General features: G+C 42.1%; 1 protein-coding gene across 1 annotated transcript; it reads left to right on the top strand.

Annotated features, from left to right (window-relative positions):
- Positions 1-1,866: 1,866 nt before the first annotated feature.
- Positions 1,867-22,635, top strand: LOC119646890 (carbonic anhydrase 2-like). Its single transcript, XM_038047527.1, has 6 exons — positions 1,867-2,037; positions 16,201-16,313; positions 16,382-16,472; positions 16,559-16,830; positions 21,919-22,149; positions 22,219-22,635. The coding sequence occupies exons 1-6, from the start codon at positions 1,989-1,991 to the stop codon at positions 22,396-22,398; spliced, it is 936 nt and encodes a 311-aa protein (XP_037903455.1). The 5' UTR covers positions 1,867-1,988; the 3' UTR covers positions 22,399-22,635.
- The last annotated feature ends 3,817 nt before the right edge of the window (positions 22,636-26,452 follow it).

Raw genomic sequence — 26,452 nt, forward strand, 5'->3', positions numbered from 1 at the left:
TCTTGTCGAAAAGCAGGAAGACTTGCAGGGATATTGCGGGCATTCTGACTGGCCACAATTCACCAGTTGGCATACTTTCAGGATAGGGATTCCTCAAGTCTTATCTATCGCAGCCTTACAGCACAAGAGCAAACTACAGTATTTCTAGTATTATTTTTGGATATGGTACTTCCACGTTAACTTAGAGTAGAGATGCACTTGAAATGCTTTCTAGCGTTCACCGTAAGTCCATTACGGAGAACTGTGAATGACCAGCAGAGTTCAAGCGGACGCTGAAACCGCTAGACTCGCTTAATACGCACTGCCGAAGTGACGGGGAGGGAACCGGCGATTATCCAACTCTAGCTATCGCCAAGTATTGACGGGATGCCATAGTATGTCAACCACATCTACGCGCCATCGTTGAAGGTTCACTAAAATGCGCTTCAACTCCTTTCAGAATTTCCCGAGACATCTGCAACTCGCTCGCTGGCTATCTTGGCAAGGTGGATTCCACTGCATGACGTAGCCACCAATGGAATTGTCGCTCCTCCTCAGTGCGTTACCGATCTATTGCCACTTCCGCCTTCTGATTAATTCATCCACGGGTATCTGGCCTATGCAGTTGAAATAGTGCCAGGCCAGCGATGATACGTTACAGGCAAGTGTTGATAGAGTTTTTCAGTAACAGTCGTGGTCACTTTCAATGTGCTATTCTCAATTAGATGTTGAGATAACTGCATTTCCATATTTGAGACCGCGAATGGAGAACAGGCACTTTTATTGCATCGAACGACATCTAGATCGGTCCCACCCTCAGCAGAAATCATGCTTCCTTGATATACAAATTGATCAACACCTTCAATGCTCTGCTCTTTAATGGTGATAAGGAGGATGCGATGATCGAATAATCTCTCAGATTATTACTTTGCTTTTGTTGGTGTTTATCTTCACATTACAACTTATTAAGAGTTTCAGTCTTCTTGATTCTGCATACGCAATTAGATCCCTTAGTTCTTGCGTTAGCGGAGCACATAGAGAATTATAGTGTGACTGCACAGAAGCAATTATTACGTTTCCCCTCTTGCTATTAACGCGGTATTGTAAGATTATCGCAGTGCGCAGACTTACGATCACCTGCATTCTTTTAATATACGGTAGTAAAATCCTTGTTTTTTGCGGCAGCTTCTTGGGCCGGTAACGGAGATCCTGAGTAGAGCTCCTTGGGTTCGCTGATCCGCCACCACCTTTTCGTAGTCAGCCCAGTCTTGTCATGTCCTTCTGGGACGAGGCTGATGACTTCATCAGCGCCAAGACGAAGGCACATTTGATGATACTTCATGCTTATCGATATATTCTGGATATGCTCTGTGGGTCTGTGAAAATAGATGCCAATCTTCATTAAACTACTTTATGTCCTTTGGATGGATGTCATAAGTGGCAGTGGAATGAGGCAAACATCAGGATCAACTGATAATTAGGGATGATGCATGGTGGGGAAAAATATTAGTGGAATGCCATGTGATAGCTTGGATTCCCTGCACAAACATAAAACTCCATGAGTAAACATTATCAATTACTGAGAAATTGACTTTACTTTTGTGTAAATATAAATAAACGCCACAGCTGTTAATAAATTCCATCCGTGGAAGACATTGAATCTATCAATTAATAACTAATGACTAGAGGTAAGCAACTTTTAACGTTTGGTTCTCTCAAGAAACCCAGATCTTACAAAATGGTTAGCGTGGATTTGTGAGCCTCTAAAGCTCTGTATGATCTCAGGGCAGGGTAAATATTGTTTCAATTCAAGCTCGCCAGTAATTATTGCGATTGTTAGTTAGCACACATTTATATATTTAACAGATATCGAAAAGCGTTATCAGCGCGAATAGTGTCATCTGATTAATAACGCAAGGTGGGACACTTAGTCTGGTCGCGGCTTGCCTTTCAGAATTTGTGATCGATTTTCCCGAGTCAGTTCTTATTAAAGTGAGTGTCCAGTCAGAATGAAGTTCTCAACGGTGATTTTATTGCTTTCTGTTTCGATTTGCCAAGGTGAATTTCATATCTTTCAATTTATTCTAACTTTGAATTTATTTTCTGGTGTTTAATATATAATATCGAGAATATTGGGAAAATCAAGCATAACAAAAAGTTTAAATTAAAAAAAAAAAATTGTCTGGCCTTCCTCATTATCAGGTTTGGTTTATAACATTGTGCATTATAGGATTTATCGGTTGAATGTTACCCATTTATTACGTAATGCTATACTGGGTTGCAAAAAATGGTTTGCAGGTAGGAGAATCTCAAATTGCTTAGAGAAGTGGCTAAGGAATCCAATATAGGATTCGAACTACCTAGCTAAGAACTCCTAACATGGTGTTTTCAGGGATAATTTCGGAACCCTAACGTCCATATTTATTATCTCTCAAAACTCTAAGCTTCCCAGGCTTATTCTTGAATAATATAAATTTTTGGTATTGATACATCGGTTTTTTATAATGCGAATTGTAGTATTTTTTTCTAAACAATTATAGGTATTTTTGCACCGCAAATTTATGGTTACAGGGCAAAGCCCATTTTACTGCATATGCCAATATTTTAAAAATCATTCAATCTCCTCTTCGGTGCCATTAATGGGGAAATTAATAATTTATTTACATTTAATTTCGAAGACGAATTGAAAAGTGATAACAAAAATGACACTAAATGTAAAGCATTTCAATTTTGATTTATAGGGGAGCACATGCAGAAATCAGAATTGATAGTGCGATCGTTAATATCTATTTAAATGATCACAGGAAATTAAAAAAAATCAATGGATATATTATGGAAAATTTTGCTTCCCTTGTTTCCATATTATTTGAATAAAAGAAATTACACATATCAAATCGTGGAAGAATTAAATTATCTAACTCCGATTGCTAAAAATCCGAATCAATCTTAGTAGAGAAACGGATTTCATCCCTTTGTTGCGTCGAAGTTAGAAGGTAGTTACTAGTTCGATTGTAATAATATCTTTAATACGAAAAAGTGAAGGAGGAAGCAGGCAAAAAGCATAATTTCCATAACTGATCAAACAAAATCAGATATTCCACCAAAGGTATTCCCCGTTAAACATCATCTTAATTACAATACAACTGTAGTACAATTGACGAGGTTTAACAACAAAAATGTAAATTTACTCAGGCTCTACTGTAAACAATTCCCGTGATAACTTGAATTATGCATTTTTCTACTTTTCGATTTCATTTTGTGTGGTTTTTGTGGAAAAACCTTGTATTAGTATTTTACCACTTTCAGTATCATTTGTATATTAAGCAGTATGGATTCTACTACTTTTGATATTGTATTTCATGGGAATTCAGAAATCGGGGTGAAACCAGGCATTGAACATAATTACTTTCCATTATCTTTATACATACAAGTGGCGGAGTTTTCTCAGATTTAGTTGTCGAATTTCATCTCGTCATCATCAACGGTGCAACAACCGGTATCCGGTCTAGGCTTGCCTTAATAAGCAGCTCCAGACACCCCGGTTTTGCGCCGAGGTCCACCAATTCGATATCCCTAAAAGCTGGCGTCCTGGCCTACGCCATCGTTCCATCTCAGGCAGGGCCTGCCTCGTCTTTTTTTCTACCATAGATATTGCCCTTATAGACTTTTCGGGTGGGATCATCGGGGGGTTGTGATTTTCGACCCTAGATAGAAGAAATTTTCAACGGTCTCAAAGTTGTAGTCTCTTATCTTTTCGTTTGACCAGTGCGATTCGATGTTGTTCGTTCTTTTAGCTTTGGCGCTGACGTTGCCACCATGTACTTCACCTTACCTTCATTAATGTGCAACCCAAGATTGCGCGCCGCCTGCTCGATCTGGATGGAGGTAGATTATACATCTCGGATTGTTCTTCCCATGATGTCAATATCATCAGCGTAGGCCAGTAGTAGGGTGGACTTGAAGAGGATGGTGCCTCTCGCATTTACATCGGCATCGCGAATCACTTTCTCCAGGGCCAGGTTAAAGAGGACGCATGATAGGGCATCCCCTTGTCTTAGACCATTGTTGATGTTGAATGGTCTCGAGAGTGATCCTGCTACTTTTATCTCGGGATACCGAATTCCCTCATGACCGTGTACAGTTTTACCCTGGCTGTGCTGTCATAGGCGGCTTTAAAGTCGATGAAAAGATGGTGCAACTGATGGCCATACTCCAACAGTCTTTCATTCGCTTGCCGCACAGAGAACATTTGATCTGTTGCTGATTTGCCTGGAGGGAAGCCTCTTTGGTATGGGTCAATGATGTTCTGGGCGTATGGGGCTATCCGGCCTAGCAAGATAGAGGAGAATATTTTATAGATGGTACGTGATACCTCTATTATTGCTGCACTGCGTGATATCCCGGCTTATGATTTTTAAGCCGATGAATTGCACGGACTGTTTCTCCTATACTTGGTGGTGGCAGCATTTGTCCGTCGTTTTCAGTTGGAGAAATATCCAACTCGCATGATGCATGTTAAGTTGAAAAAGTGATGTGAGAGATATCAATATAAAAGTTTTATATTGTGAAAACTATACTAGGGTTTTCATATCCCACTTCTTAAGGAACAACACACTGGCCCCGGATTCCTTTACGAAGATTTTCGCCTGCCGCCAGAAGTTCAAATTTCTCCATTCGGCTGCGTGAATACTTGCCATTTCCCCCTTCTGAGTAGACTTAATAGTAGATGGCCGGATGCAAAAAGCTGGCTCTAGCCCTACCATTGTGGATTCAGAACATTGGTGAGCCAGTCTGTATTCCTCATTACCAGCGATGTTTAGTGCCCTGGCACCCACATCAGGAATGTTTCGTTTAGTCGACCAAGTTTCAGCAGCACCTGATGACGACTCCACACCGACTGGCTTGATATGCCGTTGCTGCTTAGTGCTCGATTTTCGGAAAAGATTCGAATGATGCGACCCCTCCATTTTTTCCGCAGATATTGAAAATGGCATATATCTCCGCCTGGAATGATCGCCATTTTTCCGAGAGGTCGAGTCAGTTCCATAATCGGATTTCCCGAGAACATCTCTGCGCCCGAACGGATTATTAAGTCTGTAATCCCAAAAGGCTCGTGGCTATTTATCGACCATCCTTCTCTTTTAGTAATTACGACGGAGTATGTCTTTTCGAAAACGAATCTGCAAACCATATGATCGGAGCTATCTGATGTTTGCCAAGAAATTTCTAGATGGACACATGACCATATTGGCCGCCTTTCCACGCGCCAATAATATCAAGCCTATATGCGTCGTTAGCTGGTTTCCGTTTCACCTCCAAATGGAGTCAAACTGCTTTCCATGCCAGAGTCCAATCTTCCGGTTGAGGGGTGTATATGTCTGTAGGTCTCGAGATGAGATTTTGTATGCTGTCTGGGAAATGCACTTTAAACAAATGATTCGCCGTGTCCTCATCGCTTTCTGTGTACCTCTCGATGTGTTAACGTCGATAGTCCAACTGCTGGCTACGTTCTTTGACAAGGAGTACTCCTCTCCCTCTTGTGGCAATGTGCTTTTGTACTCTGGAAAGCTAGGTGGTAACGGGCGCGAATTCGGTGTCGGATTGTTTTTGACGGCTACCGCAAGGTACGCTCTCTTGATCAGGGAGCCGGTTTCTGGCAGACTTCTAATGGCTAGATTTCGGTCCAGGTTAAGGAGCACAATCTTACAATGCTACGCACCAACGGAGACTTCCGATGTAGGGGAGAAGGATGCTTTCTATGACCAATTAAACGCCGGGAGGCTGTTTAAAGGTGAAATTGTGAATGTGCTGTGTGATCCAAATGTCAAGGTGGGATCTGACAACACGTTGTTCGGATATGGAATGGACAAACGCGGTCTTGGCGAACATAAAGGAAATAGCGGGCCACCTCATCATTTGTGTCACATTGTTTGAGGGTAGAGCCTGCCATAGGGTCAGTTAGATTTCGACTGTCCGACACCGTAGAACAATTAGATCGATCACTTCGCGATCAGGAGTAGATTTATGAGTTGTCATCTGAATGAGCATAACAAGAGAGGCGCTGTCATTGGCCTCGAAAGGAATTACCATCTGATGATCGCTTACCTTCGCTTACGTGTTGCACTTATCACAGGGCTGTCGCTCGACAGAGTGAGAGCTATCTTGCTGCTCGAGCGGCAGATATGCTGAGTAACCCGTCTGAGAAGATCTATGAGCATTGGACCGCTATCAAAAATGCTCTTTTCTCGGGTGCTGCACAGGCCGTCGACCACGTCGACCGCTTCGATTGAGAGCGGGCGTGACGGGCTCGAACTCCGATACCAAACGAAATCCCAAAAAGTTCAGCGTAGTGTACGCCGTGACAATTGCGGTGATCACTGAAGCGGAAGATGCCACAGATCGTAATAATTTCAGAACTTTTATGTGATCACAAAGCTTGCATATGATCACAAATTTTTCGATGGTCCTGTGAAGGGCGCTTTTGCCATCAATGCACTGAAACGGAGTAAAGCCACTGGGCTTGATGCTCTGCCCGCAGAGTCATTTATCGCTACATCTGCAGTTACTGCAGATCTGCTGCTTCCATTCGTACTAAAATATTGCGAGTCCGAGACTTTTCACAGAGAGTGGAATAAGTGGATGATCGTTAAGATTCCAAAAACTTTTAAATGTGGCAATTGGAGTGGTACCTCCGTGCTCCCTGCCGTCGCAAAGATAATAGCTAAAATAATCCTGGAATACATTAAAAAACATCTCGAAAGCTTGATTAACAGAGAGTGGGCTTGTTTTCTTTTCGGATCCTCCTGTATCGACCACATCAACACCATACGGATAATTTTGGAACAGTGCGGGGAAATTAAATCTTCGCTGTACCTGTTCTTTATCGAATTCGAGAAAGCTTTCGATAGCGTGAACAGGAAATGTATCTGGTGTGCTCTGTGTAGGAGGGGCATTCCGGAGAAACCAATTACTCTTATCAGAGTAACATATATGGTGCAAAATCTTACGGGCGCTCGGAGGATTTTGATGTCGAAAGCGGAGTCCGCCAGGGTTTGCATCTTGTCACCGATATTATTTGTTCTTGTTGTCGGTAACATTCTTTATACTGCTCTGTTTGAAGGACACAGAGAAATTCAATGGACGATGACATCTTTCTTCAAACACCTCGACTACGCTGATGATATTTGTTTGCTCTGTCACCGGGTCATGGATCTTGGTCAAAAGGTCCTGGATTTGGAAAGAGAGGCAAGTCGAGTTGGAATGAAGATAAACACTAACAAAACCAAGGCTCTCAGTCCGACTTTTCGTCACACTCTCCCTATCTGCATTAATGGGCAGAGCATTGAAAGCGTCGATCATCTGGGAGACGTGGTTTCTGCCGACGGCGGCATCGAACGAGATGTTGTCCGACGCATTAACAGCGCTAGATCCGCTTTCGCTGCCCTATCTAAAATCTGGAAATGCAGTTATCTCAACACTATGATCAAGTTGAAATTGTTCTGTGATAGTATTCTTTGTGTGTTGTTATATGGTAGTAGCACAAAAGGTGGGGGGGGGGGAGGAGGAGCAGAAACGCATTTAGCCGCGAACGATGCCGCGTTGGTGTAGTTGACGCACTATACCCCACCAAGGGGAGAAAGGCAACCATATTCAAGAGGGAGTATATCTAGAATGCCATACGTACGATAGGCATTCCGCGGAAACTAATAGATATCATCAGAAAAATATACGACGAATATCAGCTGCATCGAGGTAAAATCTCGAGGTCGACCGGTGTTGCATCTTATTTCTTCTCGTTGCCTTGGCCGAAGGAAGCGGAGGAGTTCAACGGACTGTGATATCTTTCTTTAAATACCTCGACTGTGTTGACAATATCCCTTTGCTCTGTCATCGAGCCAGACTGAAAGTAAATACTAGCAAAACCAAGTCTTCCCTCCTGGCAAGCCATCATATTCTTTCTATCTGCAGTAATGGGTAGGAGGGATTGCCATCTTCTTACTTGCATTGATGACCAGAATTCTAGATTATTAAATCTAATGTTGTATGGGTGCAGCAACTGGATTATTTTCGTATTTGTAAGCTTCAAGCATGCTTCATACTTCTCTACGACGTACCATCAAGATGTTCTGGTCTCATATAATCTCGAATGGCAGAATTGGCAGTGGATAGGTAGCAGATAAGAGAATAGCGATATTTCTCTGGCCCTGTTATGGAGCGGAGCTCCCCATCCAGCAAGTTTCGACTAGTCGTTCTAGAGCTATGTTTGCACCGATTAAGAAGAAGTGAACTAGTACTAGAGGGAGTTGAAAAACTTTACCAAAAAGTAAAAAAAAATGAAGCGCCGACGGCTACATTCACCTTGTCTCTTGCTAGCTTCACCCTCACGCACGGTTTCCACAAATAGGACTAGTTGATTTAGGTCCTTATCTTTCGTTATATATCACTTCTTTACCGGAAATAATAACAAATTTACTTTCTATGTTAATATGCAACGATTAACAACAATAAATAATAATGTTAGATCGCATACCATGTAAATTTTCATGTGTAGTTACCTCACGCACTTACTTGATCTCTAAAATTTGCAAATGGAATCTTATCCAGATTGAATGTAATACTTTACCAAGATACAAGTACCGAATACATGTAGATAATTATCGCGACATCCCATCATCTTTTTCATTTATTAAAATTTATGGAACATTGTTTGACTTTGCCGGTTTATCTTTCATTGATTTTATTCCATAAAGATCTTCCGATTGTTCCGAAAAAAGAATATTATATCTTGTGATATTACTAGCACATATTCTTATATTGGTCTATGATGTATGGTTTCACTTTCGTATTCTAATCACTTACTTTGCTAGACTCTTATCCGGAAGGAATAATAATGTTCTAAGTTTATGATTAATTTTCTATAATTATATTTGGAAAAGATTCCATTTGGGTTCGTGAACGATGATGTGATAAACGTGGCGAGTGGTGCTAGTATGATTGTGGGGAAAACGAAATTAGATAAATGTTGTAGAACATGTGTATAACTTACGAGAAATTGTGTCAGACATTGAAAAATGAGTTGCATTCAAGAACACGGGACCGTATTTAAGTCTCGGATTTTATTTAATTGATTAGGTTTCAAGCTGGAAAGACCTCGCTCACAATTATTTTTCCAGCGATATCTTTAATATATTTTAAAATAAAATGATAGGTATATTCATAAGATAATGCAAGTACCATTGCAGAAAAAAATTATTGGCGGTATATAGATAGGTTAAGAAATTGGGGGGAATCGCAGCTGCAAGCACTAAGGCCTTATATATTAGGTCCATTGTACTGTATCATCATCTTCATCAACGGTGCGAGAGCCGGTATCCGGTCCAGGCCTGCCTAAATAAGGAACTCCAGACACTCCGGTTTTGCGTCGAAGTCTACTAATTCGATGTCCCTAAAAGCTGTCTGACGTCCTGGCCTACGCCATCGCTCCATCTTAGGCAGGGTCTGCCTCGTCTTTTTTTTCTACCATAGATATTGCCCTTATAGAGTTTCCGGGTGGGATTATCCTCATCCATACGGATTAAATGACCCGCCCACCGCAACCTTTTGAACGCGGCCAAAAGTTCGCAGTTTTTTTGCTAAGACCCCAAGTCTCCGGGGAATACATAAGGACTGGCAAGATCATAGTCTTTTACAGTAAGAGCTTTGACCCTATGGTGAGAAGTTTTTCATTTTTCATTTAAAATCATTTATTCAAAAAACCAGTGACTTACATTGAATACATAGCGTTTGTTTCTTATTTCTAGCCTAAATGTAGCTTATGTATCATAATTAAATATTTAAAAAAAAGGTGGCTTTTACAATGTTTGGCCTGCTCGACCTTCTCTGACATTACTTTTTACGGTGTATTTACGTTACACATTGAACTTGACAATTCACGATTAAAAAAATCGACATATATTTGCAAAAAACTGCGCCTGACCTAGAGTGCGAGAAGGCTTATTTACTTATTTATTCTAATAAATAATACTTAGAACTAAATCTAATGTTTTACAGCGCTCACAATTTTGCGCTTAACCTCTGTGCACCCCTACCAGGCAAGGAGTGCCGAAGAGAGAGACAATGGCAGGTTTTAATGCAGAGCTCACAATTTGCAAGGCCTTAAGAATGTGGCCAATGGAGTTACCCTCCAGATAAAGTTGCCTCTTGAGTGGCTTGGGGTGATTCTCCGTTCTTTCGAAGAATCTTTCTAACAGGTTGAGAGCGAACTCTCGAAGAAGTTTAACTTTTGCTCGCCTGTACACTTCGGCGTTGCGGCCGCACTTCTTGGTTTTCCAATTGTACGACAAGCCGACGCAGTATCTCAAAATTCTGCGCTCGAAGGACTCGCACTTCTTCATAGCTCCATGTAGGGGCTCCGTAGCAGATCCTATGGTGAGACGTTTCAAGTGAAACAGTTTTTGTAAGCTGAAATAGGCTCTGTTGGCTGCCAAAAACCGTGCGCGGATTTCATCGTCGTGGTTGTTATCAGTTGTGATTTTCGACCCTAGATAGGAGAAATTTTCAACGGTCTCAAAGTTGTAGTCTTCTGTCTTCATTGTTTTCGTTTGAACAGTGCGATTCGATGTTGTTCGTTCTTTGGGTTTGGTTTTGGCGCTGACGTTGCCACCATGTACTTCGTCTTGCTTTCATTAATGTGCAGCCCAAGATTTCGCGTCACCTGCTCGATCTGGATGAAGGTAGACTGTACATCTCGGGTTGTTCTTCCAATGTAGGCCAGTAGTTGAGTGAACTTAAAGAGGATCGTACCCCTCGCATTTACCATAGCATCACAGGTCCCTCTATCCAGGGTCACGCTGAAGAGGACGCATGATTGCGCGTCCCTTTGACTTACACCGTTGTTGATGTCAAATGGTCTCCAGAGTGATCCTCCCGCTTTTATCTGGCCTCGCACATTGGTTAGCATCAAGCTAGTCAGTCTCATCAATTTCGTCGGGATACCGAACGCTCCTATGGCCGTGCACAGTTTTACCCTGGCTATGTTATCATAGGCGGCTTTAAAGTCGATGAAGAGATGGTGCAACTGCCCATATTCCAACAGTTTTTCTATCGCTTGCCGCACAGAAAACCCTGATCTATTGCCGATTTGCCTGGAGTGAAGTCTCTTAGGTATGAGGCAATGAGGGGCTATCCGGCCTAGCAAGATAGCGGAGAATAACTTATAGATGGTACTCCGCAACGTGATACCTCTATAATTTCTGCACTGCGTGATATCTCCCTTTTTATGTATGAGACAAATAATGCCTCTTTGCCAGTCGTTAGAAAGTGATTCGCTGTCCCACACCTTGAGCACAAGTTGATGAACCACTTGGTGTAATTGGTTGCCTCCTTAAGAACCCAAGTTTCCGAGGAATACATGAGGACTGGCAAGATCATAGTCTTGTACAGTAAGAGCTTTGACCCTATGGTGAGACGTTTCGAGCGGAACAGTTTTTGTAAGCTGAAATAGGCTCAGTTGGCTGATAACAACCGTGCGCGGATTTCCTGATCGTAGCTCTTATCGGTTGTGATTTTCGACCCTAGATAGGAGAAATTGTCAACGGTCTCAAAGTTGTATTCTCCTAACCTTATTCTTCCTGTTTGACCAGTGCGGTTTGATGTTTTTGGTTGGTTCGTCTTCGGTGCTGACGTTGCCACCATATATTTTGTCTTGCCTTCATTGATGTGCAGCCCAAGATCTCACGCCGCCTGCTCGATCTGGATGAAGGCAGTTTGTACATCTCGGGTGGTTGTTCCCATGATGTCGATATCATCAGCATAGGCCAGTAGTTGGGTGGACTTAAAGAGGATCGTACCTCTTGCATTTACATCAGCATCACGAATCACTTTCTCGAGGGCCAGATTAAAGAGGACGCATGATAGGGTATCCCCTTGTCGTAGACCGTTGTTGCTGTCGAAAGGTCTTGAGAGTGATCCTGCTGCTTTTATCTGATCTCGCACATTGGTCAGGGTCAGCCTAGTCAGTCTTATTAATTTCGTCGGGATACCAAATTCCCTCATGGTTGTGTACAGTTTTACCCTGGCTATGCTATCATAGGCGGCTTTAAAGTCGATGAACAGATGGTGCAACTGTTGTCCATATTCCAACAGCTTTTCCATCGCTTGTCGCACAGGGGAAATTTGATCTGTTGCTGATTTGCCTGGAGTGTAGCCTCTTTGATATGGGCCAATGATGTTCTGGGCGTATGGGGCTATCCGGCCAAGCAAGATAGAGGTGAAAGTCTTATAGATGGTACTCAGCAATGTGATGTCTCTATAATTGCTCCACTGTGTGATATCTCCTTTTTTATGTATGAGACATATAATGCCTCGTTGCCAATCGTCAGGCATTGATTCGCTGTCCCATGCCTTAAGCACAAGTTGATGAACTACTTGGTGTAACTGGTCGCCTCCATATTCAACCAATTCGGTTGTAATTCCATCGGCTCCTGGAGACTTATGATTTTTTAGCCAATGAATTGCACGGACTGTTTCTCCTAATCTTGGTGGTGGCAGTATTTGTCCATCGTCTTCAGTTGGTGGAACCTCCAAATCGCCGATGTTCTGGTTGTTCAGTAGCTCATCAAAGTGCTCAACCCATAGCTCCAATATGCCCATTCTGTCGGAAATCAGATTTCCCTCTTTATCTTGTTGGTTCTTCCAGGCTTCCTTTTTCCGTCTGTGAAGTCGCTTCTCCGCTCGACGGAGTTCGTGATAAGTCTCTGCGCGTGCCGGCGTTCTTTGAGAATGCAACATTACTCGGTATGCGGCATATTTCCGTTCCGTTGCTCGCTTACATTCATCCTCAAACTAGCCGTTCCGACTCCTTTTGCGGCTGGGGCCAAGTATGTTTGTGGCCGCATCCATGATAACGTTCTTCAGCTGATTATGAAGATCATTTGTTGATGCTTCATTTCCAGGTCCTCTGTTGATAGCGGTTATTGCGGCATCCATTTCCCTCTTATAGGTGACGCGGAGGGCAGTGTTGTGGATGGCTTCAGTGTTAACTCTAACCTAATTGTTAGAGGTGGTTCTAAGTGTTGTTCTTTTTCGAGCTCGGAGCACCATGAAAACGAGATGGTGATCCGAGTCTATATTGGCCCCCCTAGATGTTCTGATTTTCATCAAGGCTGAGAGGTGGCGGCGTTCGATCAACACGTGATCAATTTGGTTGAAAGTGGTCCCGTCTGGAGAGGCCCACGTATGTTTGTGGACCGCTTTCCGTGCAAACCAGGTACTTCCAACAACTATTTCGTGTGACCCTGCTAATTGAATAATCCGCAGTCCGTTATCATTTGTATTTTCGTGTAAGCTATGGGAGCCAACGTATCGCCTGAATACTGGCTCTTTCCTTACTTGGCTGTTAAAATCCCAAGTATGATTTTGATATCATATCTGGGACAGGGGTTCGTTCTACTGCCTCGTAGAAGGTATTCTTCTCCGACTCTGCAGTCTCCTCTGTAGGGGCGTGAACGTTAATGGAGCTTATATTTCTAAACTTGTCTCGCAAGCGCAGAGTGCATAGCCATTCGCTTATGTTTTCAAAGCCGATAACAGCAGGTTTCATTTTTTGGATGACTAAGAAACCTACTCCGAGCACATGGCTTACTGGATGCCCACTATAATATATGGTGTAGCGGCTCTTCTCCAGGAAACCGGTTCCTGTCCAACGCATCTCCTGCAACGCTGTTAGATAAGCCCTATATTGGGACAGGGTATCGGCTAGCTGCTTATCAGCGTCATCTCTGTGCAGGGAGCGCACGTTCCATGAAAAAATGCGTAAATCGTTATTTCGTTGTCGTTGCCGGGTTCGTCGTTGTATAATCCGCCCAGTCCGAGGCTCCTGTTGTGGCTTCCTAACAACTTGTTTTCCGTGTAGGGTTGTCAGCCCTACCCAACACCCAACCTGGAGGATCAGTTGGTACAATTTTTCCCGGTTTTAGGCGCGGGAGACTTGCCTTCATCCTTCTCCGTCTGCAGCTTTTCGTTAAGAAAGAGCTCCCAGCGGTCACTACGTGGAGGCGGAGATAGGGTTTGGTAGTAGAGCTGTTGGTATTGGTTCAGCAGGCATTTCCCAAGTTTTATGCTCCATCGTGGGTACCAATCCACGTTTTGCCCCGGGACCTACACTACCCTTTGACCACCATGTCAACGAGATAGTGATCCGAGTCTATATTAGCTTCTTTTAAGTTCCGACATTCACAAAGGAGTGGTGTTTGGGTAACACATGGTCAATTTGATTGAAAGTGGCCCCGTGGGAAGGTACCCAAGTTTGCTTGTGGATTTGTTCCCGCGACAACTTCCAACAACCATTATCATTGGTGTTTTTATGCAAGCTACGCCCATAGCTGCATATATGATTTGATATCATTCCTGGGACAGGCTTCGAGAGTCCATCCATCCCTCAAAGAGCTTTTGTTCTCCGACCCGACTCTGAAATCGCGTCTGTAGGGAAGTAAGGGCAGAGTACATAGCCCTTTCACTTTTGGGCTGACTAGGAAACCTACTCCGAGCACATGATTTATTAGATGACCTATCCAGTGCATCTTTTGTAATGTTGTAACATCAACCTTGCATGGGGATAGGGTATCAGCTAGCTGTGGGGCAGCGTCTATTCAGTTGGGGGCGCACATTCCATGAGAAAAAACGCAAATCGTTTATCCGTCGTTGTGTATAGAATCCGATCCGAGGTTCCTTTTGTGACTTCGTAACAACTGTGTTCCGCCTGGGGTTATCATCTGTACCAAACCCTCAACCTAGGTTATCAATTGGTATAATTTCGCTCGTTTTTAGGAGAGGCGGAGTTAAATCTTAGTGTTGTTGGTGTTAGTTAGTTATCAATCCACGTTTTCGCCCTGCGACCTATATACCTGTGTTTAAAGTGGAGGAGAAACATAACATCTGAGCATTCAGACCATAGTGGTCCATTGTAGTCGATTTTCCCGTCTAACGAAATATCATTGATACGCTTATGTATTGCAGGATTTCCGCTGGTGAATGTGATGCAACCCGTTGCAACCGAAGCACATCAGCACCAAAGATCTGGTGGCTGATGCGTCCACAGGAAGGATATTGAAGGGTGTAGAAAATGCTCCGTTGATTCTGCTTCCACATTACAGGAAGCATACGCATCATTTTGTATAGTTCCTACTCTGAACATATGCCCAGTTAGTGAATTATGGCCAGTCAGAATGCCAACAATACTTCAGCAAGTCTTCCTGCTTTTTGACAAGATAAACTTTGCATTATGTTTGTTAGGTTCTGTCAGGAAAAGTTTAGTGTGTCTAGCTGCATTTAGGCTCTCGCACCTTCCATTATGAAAAGCTTGTTCCCAGTTTTTGATAGCAGCATTAGCCAATGCTACTGACTGTTGATTTCAGTCCCAAGATAGACGCGGCATATACTACCCTTTATCTGCATAAAATTCCATAATTAATCTAATTTTGTTAAAATTTCCTTAATTTCTCTCCTCTTCCGGCGTATCTGACGAGACTAAGGATCTGTATGGGCAGCATTTCTGCGAAGTTGCACTCAGATAAGAGCGGATCTGAACTGTCAGAGCCGTCCCTTTTTAAAGACAGGTTTTGTAGATGCTTATGTTATTGTTCGTTATAACAAGTAAAACACATTTCCCCTAGGTTCATTACACCTTCTACATATTTTTCGATTTTAAAATTTAATAAATTACATGACAATGGTGGCCTGATCTTTGCAGAACCAGAATATCGTAATTTCATACGAATTTTATCCTTGATGATTGCATCAAAGATTTTCACTGTGAACCATTGAATGAGTTACAATTCAGATTTTAGAATACAGAATTTTGCTGTATCTGTCCAAGCGAATTTCATAATATCACGTAATTCGGGGTTTCATTTGAAATCCTTATGCAACTCCCCTTTCTTGGTTCCTTTTCAATTTAACTATATTACTATTTTCGCAATCATATTTTCAGCACAGAAAAATCAATGAACCGAAATATGAGCTGAAAATGTATGTCCATATTATGTAGTAGAAAATTTAGGACCAATCCCAAGTGTATTTTTAAATGAACTATATTGGTCCATAGAATCATCAGAAATTTTAAGTGAACAAAAAGCCTTAAAAGAGGATTACGCCATAGAGGACATGTCAGTTTTGTGCATATTCAGAATTCATAATTCAACATTCTACCCCATTCATTTTCAGTATATGGCGGTCATCGATTCGGTTATTCACGGGCTGAACAGCGGATGTGGTCGAGAACGCATCAAGGATGCTCGGGAAAATATCAATCGCCAATAGCAATAAGCTCCGGCAAGGTATTGAAATCCTTATTTATTAAAATCGGATTCATAGCAAATGTATTTTAATTTTTTTCGCTGTCCAGGCAATTCCATTAACAATGCCCGCTCTGGAAATGGTGGGTTATCATAATTTACTACCCGGACCGATTTTAATGCACAATAATGGACATTCTGGTTAGTTATGAACAACAATAATAATAAATTCACAGAAGAGAATTTTAATGGCTCCTATGAAATTTCAATATTGTTGCCTTTTCCAGTATCATTGAGTATCCCGAAGCATACCAAGGAAGAAGTCGAGGGTGGTGCATTTATGCCATACATTTTCGGTGGAAAACTAAAGAATGAGTACGAATTCGAAGGGCTGCATTTCCACTGGGGCGATAAGAATAATCGAGGCTCGGAACATGTATTGAACGATATTCGATTTCCTATGGAAATGCATATTATTCATCGCAACAAAAAATATGCAAATGTGTCTGAAGCCTTGGAGCATCCAGACGGATTGACTGTGTTGGCTTTCTTTTATCAGGTGAGTAATTTTTCAGGTGCCGCTTAGAATTTGAATGGATCCCAAGTGAAATAGGCTGTTAATTGTAAGCATGTGCAAATGAAAGGATTGCTTTCGTTGGGTAATGTTGCTTATTTATTCTGTGTAATTTTGTGGGCAAACATGTTTGATATGATGACGGGTCTGAAAAGACCAAGTACTAGTTGGGTGCAAATAATTTAATTTGAATTTTTCCTGGTCTCAGTTTGATTGGGATTACGTTAACTGAGGAATTTTCTGACAAGAATGGGGAACGAGGAGATAGTGGGAATGGAGAATGAGTTGACTGGGTTTATATGTAGCATGAAAAGGGGTCGCTCGCCCCGACGTCCAGCGAAGGATGCAGCAATAGGCGGAAAGTGGAAAACAGAGGACAACCGTGTCTCCCGGACAGAGCAGAACAGAGTTGGGGAAAAACGAAAGGAGGAAAGGGCATCCGAAGGCGACTTCACTCAGGTACTCTCCAGAGCTCAAAGAAGAAGGCAAAGAGGGACAAGATGCAACAACACGCGGCGTCATCAGAAAAACCTCTACTTAGAATTAAGGCAGACACGGAGGATGAAGCACCAAAAGAAAAGGTTGGGTGACGAAGGAGGATTCGACCGCCTGCTTATTAAGCCGACGGAAGATAAGATCTTTGCGGAAGTCCTCAGTAAAATTCGTTACAAGATGAAGTCAGAAGATAGCGGAGAAGAAGTGTCTTCTATTCGAAAAACGAAAGGTGGTGGAGTCCTAGTCGAATTAGGCCCAAGGACAACAAAAAAAAACTATGTTCTGTGAAGCAGTCAAGGAGCTTCTGAGAGAGAAAGTTGGTTTGCTTTCTGGAAATCCGAGAGGTTGATAGCCTCAAAAAAAAAACGAGGTAGAAATGGTAACCAACATCCGGGTTGGTATCACCTCTGCAAACTCCCGAGGCCAAAAACTCGCTGTGGTGGAAGTTCCGGAGTAATACGCGAGAAAGCGTCTAAACAGCGAGTGTGTAGGATACGAATCCGGCCGCATCAATCAAATGCTACAAATGTTTGGATTATGAGCAACCTGTCGGGGATCTGAAAGAAAGGGAACATGCCGTAAATGCGGTCAGGCAGGCCATAAAGTGAACACCTGCAACAAAAAAGTGAGTTGCGACCTATGAAGAGAATTGTACAGTCTTCAGAGCAGAATTGGAAAGAGGTGGGACGCGATCAACATGAATCCCATCCTACAAATCAATATACACCGGAGTGCAACCGCTCACGAGTTGCTAGCGCAGTTCGCTGCGGAGACCAAAGCTAATTTAATGCTCATCAGTGAGCAGTACCTTGACATATCAGGTACCGCTGCCACCTGGGATCGGGAGGCACCCACCTTAGGGTTTTTGTCTAAGACCGAGGGGACGCCTTTATCTGGATTTGGTGCTTAGGGGTAGCATTTTCCATTTGGTATGGCGATGGGTCTGAAAAAATCAAAACCAATTGGGCGCAAATAATTTAATTTTAATTTTTCCTGGTCTCAGTTTGATTGGGATTGCGTTAACTGGCTTCAACCTAAAATAAACTCAAGGAGAAGTTCTATCGAGCGGAGGGCGAATGGTCTAACTTTATGAAAATGTGATTTACGGTTTCCTCTAAGGCGGAGGTAATTCTTGAAGTTTTTCGTCCTGTTTATAATTTAAGGGAGCATACACTTGGCAACTATTTTCGGACACGCTACTCATTGAACCAAACCACCAATCAATTTTGTAGCCTTCCCTAAGTATTTCGTGAAATGTGTTGGGACTAACCACCTTGTTTGTCTAATGTAGGCTTTTGGAAATTCAGGGTAAGAAACCTTATGAATTCCATAAATTTCTGTTAGGTTGTTTGCGTTTTTCTCGTATGATACGCAGATTTTAGCTGAAATGGTCTGATAGATTCTATGGTAAGTACATTAAAGTTTCTAAGAATTTGTCATAGTTTATTTGTCAGGTTGGAATGCATTATGCTAATATGTTTCGGTGGACCTAGACTTGCTTACTATGAGTGCAGTGATTCCTTTCCATTTTACGTGTCGTAAAGGTTTTGTGTGAAACAAAACCTAGTTAGAATCGATTTAATGTGTCTGTCTGTGCGTTTGTCACGCTCGATTCATTCGAAAACAACCGAAGCTATCGTCATGGAATTTGGTGAGAACATGTGGTTTCTGGATCCCCTTCCAAATAGCAAATGCCGCCATTTTCTGTTGAGTTTAAGGAGCGGCTCTCCAAACATGCAAATGATGATGATGATCCATCAGCGTTTCTGCTAACCAAATAGAAACACCTATATAGTGTTTCCCGCATAGATTCTGAGAAAACCAACGAATGATTGCATATTGAAGGTGATCTAGAGAATGAGAGGAATGTGAATTATGGCTTGTTTTTTTAAGTTTTGTTAAAATCGCTTTACTATTTGGTAGATATATGGGAGCTATGAAATCCCACATAAGAGGCGTATGTACCAGAAAGTGGTGTTTTTGTTTCCGAAATTCGTCGGCCTGGGGTATCAAATGAAGGGTCTTATTTAGAATTTTTATAAGCAGATTTTAATTTTCATATCCGTTGTAATATATGGAAGAAAGGGGTAAAAAGTATAAAATTAAAGTGAGAAATACCCAATCGAAAAACCCGCAAAAATCTATGATGTGCATCATGTTTATGAAATCTAGGCCTCAATACAGATCTTTTCTCTGGACATCACCTCATCGACATCCTTGCGCTGTATATAAATCTCATGTTTTTGGGACCGAACTGTGGCATTCTCTCTATCTCCATGACTTCGATGCTATCATCCAATCTTCCCTTTGGCCACCGAGTGTCGTCGTCAAGCCTTATCAGAGACTAAGCTCCGTGAAAATTTCCAGCCCGTCCGCCTCCCTCGCCGAATTTAAATATTTCTTACAACTTTATACTGTTCTGTTAAAATGTAAGAGGTCTATGCACAAGCTGTCAACATCACGTTACCTGCATTTATGAAATCTGGTAGGATGACAGGATTTTAGATTCCTAGCTTCTCAAAGGTTACTCTGTCTTTCGTTGTGACAGAGACTGCTCTGCATTTGGCAAGGCAACCTGCAGAGGTGCCCTAATATCTGTTAAGTCCCCTCTCCGTACTGAAATCATCTTCTCTTACTCTTCCTCTACCTACGATTCTGTCACTATGCGAATCATTCCGCTACACGTATGCCCGTTTATTATATTCTCTGTTTTTTTTTTGCCTACCTCAGCCGCTATTCTCTGTACGTGGGTTTCTGCGACAGATTATCAGAAGTCCAAATCGTTTTGTTCCCTTCACTTCACTGTGGTTCACCACTGAACTCCACAGAAAACTTCGTTAAAAACACACTGCGGGGAAGAAGTTCCTGTCTTCTATAACTTATGCTGACTTAGTTTTTATCAAAACTCTGCGTTCCTTGGTCAAATTCTTAATACGTCCTCTGGTTCCACATTCGCGACTCCTGCTGCCTTGCCCAGCTACCCCCTTTGTCCATTAAATTCTCTGGCTTCTCAGCTAACTCCCCCCAACTATCATGTGATTTACTCTGCCGCTACTTTTCCTCAGTCTACGTTCCCTCTCCTTTCTCCTCTTCTCTCCCGCTAGTGGATGTAGCCTGGCTCGCATTGCCCACCATTCCACTTTTTACCTCTCTCCTTGTCGTGTACCTCATTGATAAACTTGATGCCAATGTCGGCTCTGACTACGATGGTCAGTCCATTTCCTTTCTCTTATCCCTTATTTTTAACAAAAGCTTCGAAGACAATCATAACCCCGGCCTGTGGAAAGAGGCTCCCATCATTCACAAAAATGGCGATCGTAAGCTTGCCGAGAATTACCGTTCCATTTCCCCTCTCCCTCCCTGCCCCCAAAATCTGGGAAAAAAACCCTTACCCTTCCAACCGATCCTGCCGCGTCCCTTTTGGACGGCTGCACATCCCGCTTCTTCTTCCCCTCCTCTGGCGTCCCGTAAGGATCTATTCTGGGTCCTTTATTATTTTTATTTTTTATCAACGACGTCCCCCCATCCGCTCCTTACTTGTCCCTATTTGCTCTATGCCGACGACCTTAAGCTCGCCTATGGACTATGTTTCCCTTCAATCTGATCTAAACATTCTGGTTTGTTGGTTCTCTACTAATGGTTTAGCGCTAAACGTCAGAAAGTGCCACTCTATGTGCTACTAACTTAAATCCTCACCCATTTTCTTCTCTTACTCTCTTAACGGACATTCTTTATCATACCTCAATTCCACTCATGGCCTCGGAGTCACTTTCGACAATAAAGTCCGTTTTGGCACCCATTGCCTCGAAGTCACCAGTCGTGCAGGAAAATTCTAAGGCTTTATACTTCGTTCCTCTTCTGATTTTGACTCCATCCAATTCTCCTTAGCTTTCTTCAATTCCTTCGTGAGGAATACCTTCGAGTATTGCTCACCTCCCCGTAACCCTGATTGTGTTGCTCTTGAAAATGTGCAACGTAAATTGACCCGTTCCCTCTTCTTTTAGAAAAGCTTCCCTCGTGTGGACTACCCCTCTCGCCTCCGCTTTCTGAACCTCTCCCTCCTACTCCTCCTTTGGATCTGGTTAATATTTCGACTTAGGTCTTTTAGGTCGGGATCTGCTTTGAGCCTTTTACTATCTATGCCTACGACTGCCTCTTGAGGAATTTGCATCTTTGGTTTCCAGTGCGCATTTTTATTTGCAAACTTGATTTAATCCCTTTGCATTCGCTTCGCTTCGTTCGTATTAGGGGCACATGCTTTTCAATTCCGAACATGTAGTTCCGCCCAGATCGGGTTTTCCCCTTTTACGTGCTTACTGATTTCCTAGATGTTTCCCCTCTTTTTCCCGCATTCTTCCATTTGGCTGCGAGTCGGCTTACCCTTGTTGCCTTTCTTCCTCCAACGATCTATCATAAAGGATCTTATTATGTTTCTCTGTTACAATCCTCTGAGCACCATTAACTTTTAGTCCTATTTAAAGATATAAAGATAAATATAATGATCTCAAAAAATCATTTTTAATTTATTGGAGTAATATATAAATGAAAAGTCTCAGCAATATTCTATTTTTGTTTTAGCTTATTGAAAATGATGGTTCTGAACTACAAAACCTTGTCCGTAACCTTCCACATATTCGTGAATACAATCAATCAGAGTTGATGAATACAACATTCTCACTGTCTTCACTCCTTGGCAACTTAGATACGGAACGATTCTATACATACAAAGGATCATTGACAACTCCACCGTGTTCTGAAGCTGTTACTTGGATCTTGTTCCCTGATACACTCACAGTATCTGTATCTCAAGTAAGTATTTTAAATGCATTTTTTGAGAACTTATTATAAACGACAAAATTCCGTTTCTTCGAAAAATAGATGTCCAAATTCCGCCATCTTTCGAATGGAGTAGAAGGATCTGTGTTAGTTGACAATTATCGAGCACTTCAGCCGTTGAATAACCGTCACATCTTCGTTCGTAAAGTTAATATAAAAAGTACTCCTTTAGAGGGTCTAAATAAAGAGATCAGCTATATAAAATGGGACTGGCTATATTAGGCACTTATGTAAATTCATGAACTATGAGTCACATTTTAAGCATATTAATTTGTTTGTATGTATATCACAAACGAATTTAGTCTAAAGCCAGACGTGGTCTGATAGTGTTGGAATGGCGAAGTCCGATTCTTAGCGCAAAGAATATTATAGCTTAGTCTAAATTCAGATGGTTTGATAATATAAATGTTTCTTTTTTTTTTTAAAGAAAAAAATTAAAATATAAGTAAACTTGCTGTACATCAAGGATTTTCATTTTCTGGTTTCATCATCCAATATCTGTCGTTATTTACGGATAACTTCATATGTTTATAAAATTAACCATGTTCTAGACAAGTCACAAAGCCTGCGGATGAACTTCAATTGCCATAAAAGAAATTCAGCGTCGACTTCTGCTAAAAGGCTTCAACATAAGTATGTTAATGATGCACAATGGTTTGGCGTTTTCTATTATAATCAATGCCCCTTGCCAAGAAGGATTACCCTTAGGGAATGGATAACTTCCAAGCTATGCATGGATAACTTTCTAGTTAGCCATCAAACTGTTGGCAGTACAAGTCAGGCCCGAAAGTTCTTATTTGACTGACCCTGACGAATAAAATAGAAACCACACTGATGCGTTTTCTGATATCTTAAAAACTCGATGGCATACGCTTCTCGGAGCTCGATAGTACACGGACTTAGGATCGTATACACTGTTGCAAGAGGAAAGTCCACTTCTCGTTTTTATTCGAAAGGTGGACTCCCGCTTCATAACTCTGTTTTGTTTTTGAGCCAGACGGTGTAGAAGACGTCAGTATATCCTGACATGCATTCTTCTGGTTTGTCCCAGTTTTCAAGATAACTTCATATCGTCTACCAGGCAGATGTATAGGGATCCGAGTATCAGAAGCCATTGTGCAAACTGACTTCAGTTCCCCCAAGAACTCTTTGCAGTGGGGTTATATTGCAGTGAATGCTGACTTGTTTCATCTTAACCCGCTACTCTATGGATGCATAGGCTGAAACTTCAGCCTAATGATAGCAATTTGTATCTACCTTACTACATGAGTCTTAAAACCTCATTTCGAGCCAAAGGTACCGTCCTTGAAAGTCTCCTCCAGCCCCAGCTGTGAGAGCTCCGAGTAAATGAACTTCTTATCTAGAATAACTCCCAGATATTTTATTTCTTCGGAGGGTTGTACCCCTCATTTCTGGAAAGTAAAGACCATTCAGTTCTCTTCTTTCTTTTAGTGATACGATTGTGGATTTATATGGATTTGCTAAATGGCCATGGCTGAGCTACCAATTGTCAACCAAATCAACGGCGCGTTGTACGTTTCTGCAAACTGTGAGATCTCAACTAGCAGGTAGCACAGCTGCATTATCCGCATGAACTTGGGTATTTATTGGGATATTTTGCGGGTCACATAGTAGTGAATCAATAAACATGATCAACAGAAGTGACGATAGGATACCCACTTCAGCGATCAACATCCACTTCAGCATATAGCAATCTCTGCATTAGCTTAGAATAGATTCATTTAATTAGAAAGTTTTTGGAGCGGCGTATAGTCAAAGGCCCCTTTACTGTTCACGAACATCCCCATCGCGTATTCGCCCTTCAGAGTTGCGTCCTCTATGAAACTAAAGAATAACGAACAGACTTACCGGATTTCTACACTGGTAAGCAAGTTGGTTTTCATTTATTGCGTGCGAACTTAGAGCTTTCTCACGAATGTGACCCTCCGCCAGTCTCTTCAGACATTTCAACGAGAATGATGTTCATCTCACCTGCATGAAGTTTTTTGGATTTGAATATTTATCTTTCCTAGACTTAGGTATAAACACTATCTTAACCTTCTACTAAAAAGTAGGTACATAGCCCAAAGTAAAACTTTCTAGACAAACATTTCTTAGAAGTTGCTTTAAGCGCTCTATACCCCCCTTAAGCATTACTCGATAGATGCTATGAAGTGTTCAAAAGACATTATAGCAACTATCAATTGAAGTTTATTATACCGCTCTTGCGGGGTTCTAGTTAGCAAACAAGTCAGGAAACCGGAAGCTAGACGCTTCAGGTATGAAAGGTTTTGTGTATTCTTTTATAAAGAGATTTGGGTGTGCATTTGTCCCATTAGCATGTAGCACGTAAAATATGCATATACATATTATGTGAAAATAGCCACTTTCAAGTGATATTGACATTCATAGTCTCGAATTTGCAGACAAGCGACAGCTTTGACCTAGTATTACTTTGTTGGTAATAGTGCGATTTTCACCAAATTTGGCAAGATCATGCTCTATGTTGTAGCCTATATAGTTGCAAAATTTTGTGATTCTAGGGTGAACTTAAGGGGGGTTTTCCTGTCAATTACTAAAAATTATAGTAATGTACTATTATTTACTTTATTTGAACAGGTATCGGTATGATGGGTATTTCGAAGCCTAGGCACCATATAGTGACAGCCCCTTGATTTTTTTCAGATTTTTCGGTTGGGTAGTTTCTGAGAATGGGTTCGTTAAAAAAATGACCACTTTCAACCCCCCGCACCCCCCACCTTTTCAACAAATGTCAAAACTAAGACTGGCATCGAAAAGTACTCATCGAGACCTTTAATTTGATACCCCACATGACTATATTTGATGAAAAAAAAATTTACACCCTCCCTTTGCATGTATGGGGACCCCCCTTAAATTCGTCGTAAAAGGATGTAACTCACTATATGCGTGAACGTTGACAGTTCCCACCTTTTTACCAAATTTGGTGCCAATCGCTACAATCGTCTCCGAGAAAAATGCGTGTGACGGACAGACAGACAGACAGACAGACAGAAGCTTCGTCCTACAGGCCGATATGCCTTCTAAATAATACTGGCAAACTATTCGAACGAGTAATCTATAACAGATTAATTCGAATTGCCGAAAAGGATGGCGGTCTCTCCGAAAATCAGTTCGGTTTTCGAAAGGGGAGGTCTACAACGGATGCACTTGTCCTAGTAGCAAACATAGCTAAGACCGCACTTGACGAGGGCAAATGTTGTGCAGTGATTACACTTGATGTGAAGAATGCCTTCAATTCCGCTAGATGGAGCAAGATACTTGAGTCCCTAATTAACTTAGGCGTGGCGAAGTACCTGGTGCGTATTGTTGCCGACTTCCTAATCGATAGGACTCTGTGCTGCGAATCAGATGAAGGAATGAAATCCTACCAAACGACATGTGGAGTTCCGCAAGGGTCTGTCCTAGGGCCACTCTTGTGGATTATTATGTATAACGGGGTACTGACCCTAGACCTTCCAACTGGTGTGGCCTCCATTGGTTTCGCGGACGATATTGGTGTGACGGTTGTTGCACGCCTTCTCGAGGAAGTCGAGCTCTATGCAAATGAAGCAGTCTATGAGATTAAATCCTGGTTAGAGAATGCTGGTCTACAGCTCGCAGAGCATAAGACGGAAGTAGTACTTATTACCAAGCGGAGAAAGTGCACTTCCATGAAGATCAAAGTTGGAATGCAAACAATTTATTCCAAGCCTGCACTTAAGTACTTAGGTGTAATGATTGACCAGAGGTTGAATTTCAGATTGCATGTGGAGGGTGCAGCAACCAAGGCATATAACATCGGAGCGCTGGTTGCGAGAATGCTACCAAATATAGGTGGCCCAAGGCCGAGCCGTCGACTGCTTATTTCAAGGGTGGTCAGTTCGATCCTACTGTATGCAGCCCCAGTATGGGCAGATGCACTGGAAAATATAATAAATAAAAGAAAGATTGGAGCTGCGTATCGCATAAGTGTGCTCCGAACATGTTGCGCTTACAGAACAATTTCTAATGAAGCAGCTTGCGTGATAGCAGGAATGATCCCGATTGAGATTCTGGCGAAAGAAATACAACGACTTTACGATCGAACGTACCTCACCGGAGAATCTCCTGCCCGTCGGCGACAGTTCGCACGAGCTGAAACTGTCGCGGAATGGCAAGAGAAGTGGGACGAGTCAGAAAAAGGCCGTTGGACTCACAAAATCATATGGGATATCCGGAAATGGATCGAGCGACCTCACGGCGAAGTAGGTTTCGA

This window comes from Hermetia illucens, chromosome 1, assembly GCF_905115235.1.
Source record: "Hermetia illucens chromosome 1, iHerIll2.2.curated.20191125, whole genome shotgun sequence".
Classification (NCBI taxonomy): Eukaryota; Metazoa; Arthropoda; class Insecta; order Diptera; family Stratiomyidae; genus Hermetia; species Hermetia illucens.

Bases quoted from the DNA above. Each gene is read 5' to 3' on its own strand.
- LOC119646890 (XM_038047527.1), top strand. From the start codon at position 1,989: ATGAAGTTCTCAACGGTGATTTTATTGCTTTCTGTTTCGATTTGCCAA. The intron at 16,314-16,381 runs GTATTGAAATCC...TTCGCTGTCCAG, and splicing joins TAGCAATAAGCTCCGGCAAG to GCAATTCCATTAACAATGCC. The intron at 16,831-21,918 runs GTGAGTAATTTT...TTTTTGTTTTAG, and splicing joins TGTTGGCTTTCTTTTATCAG to CTTATTGAAAATGATGGTTC.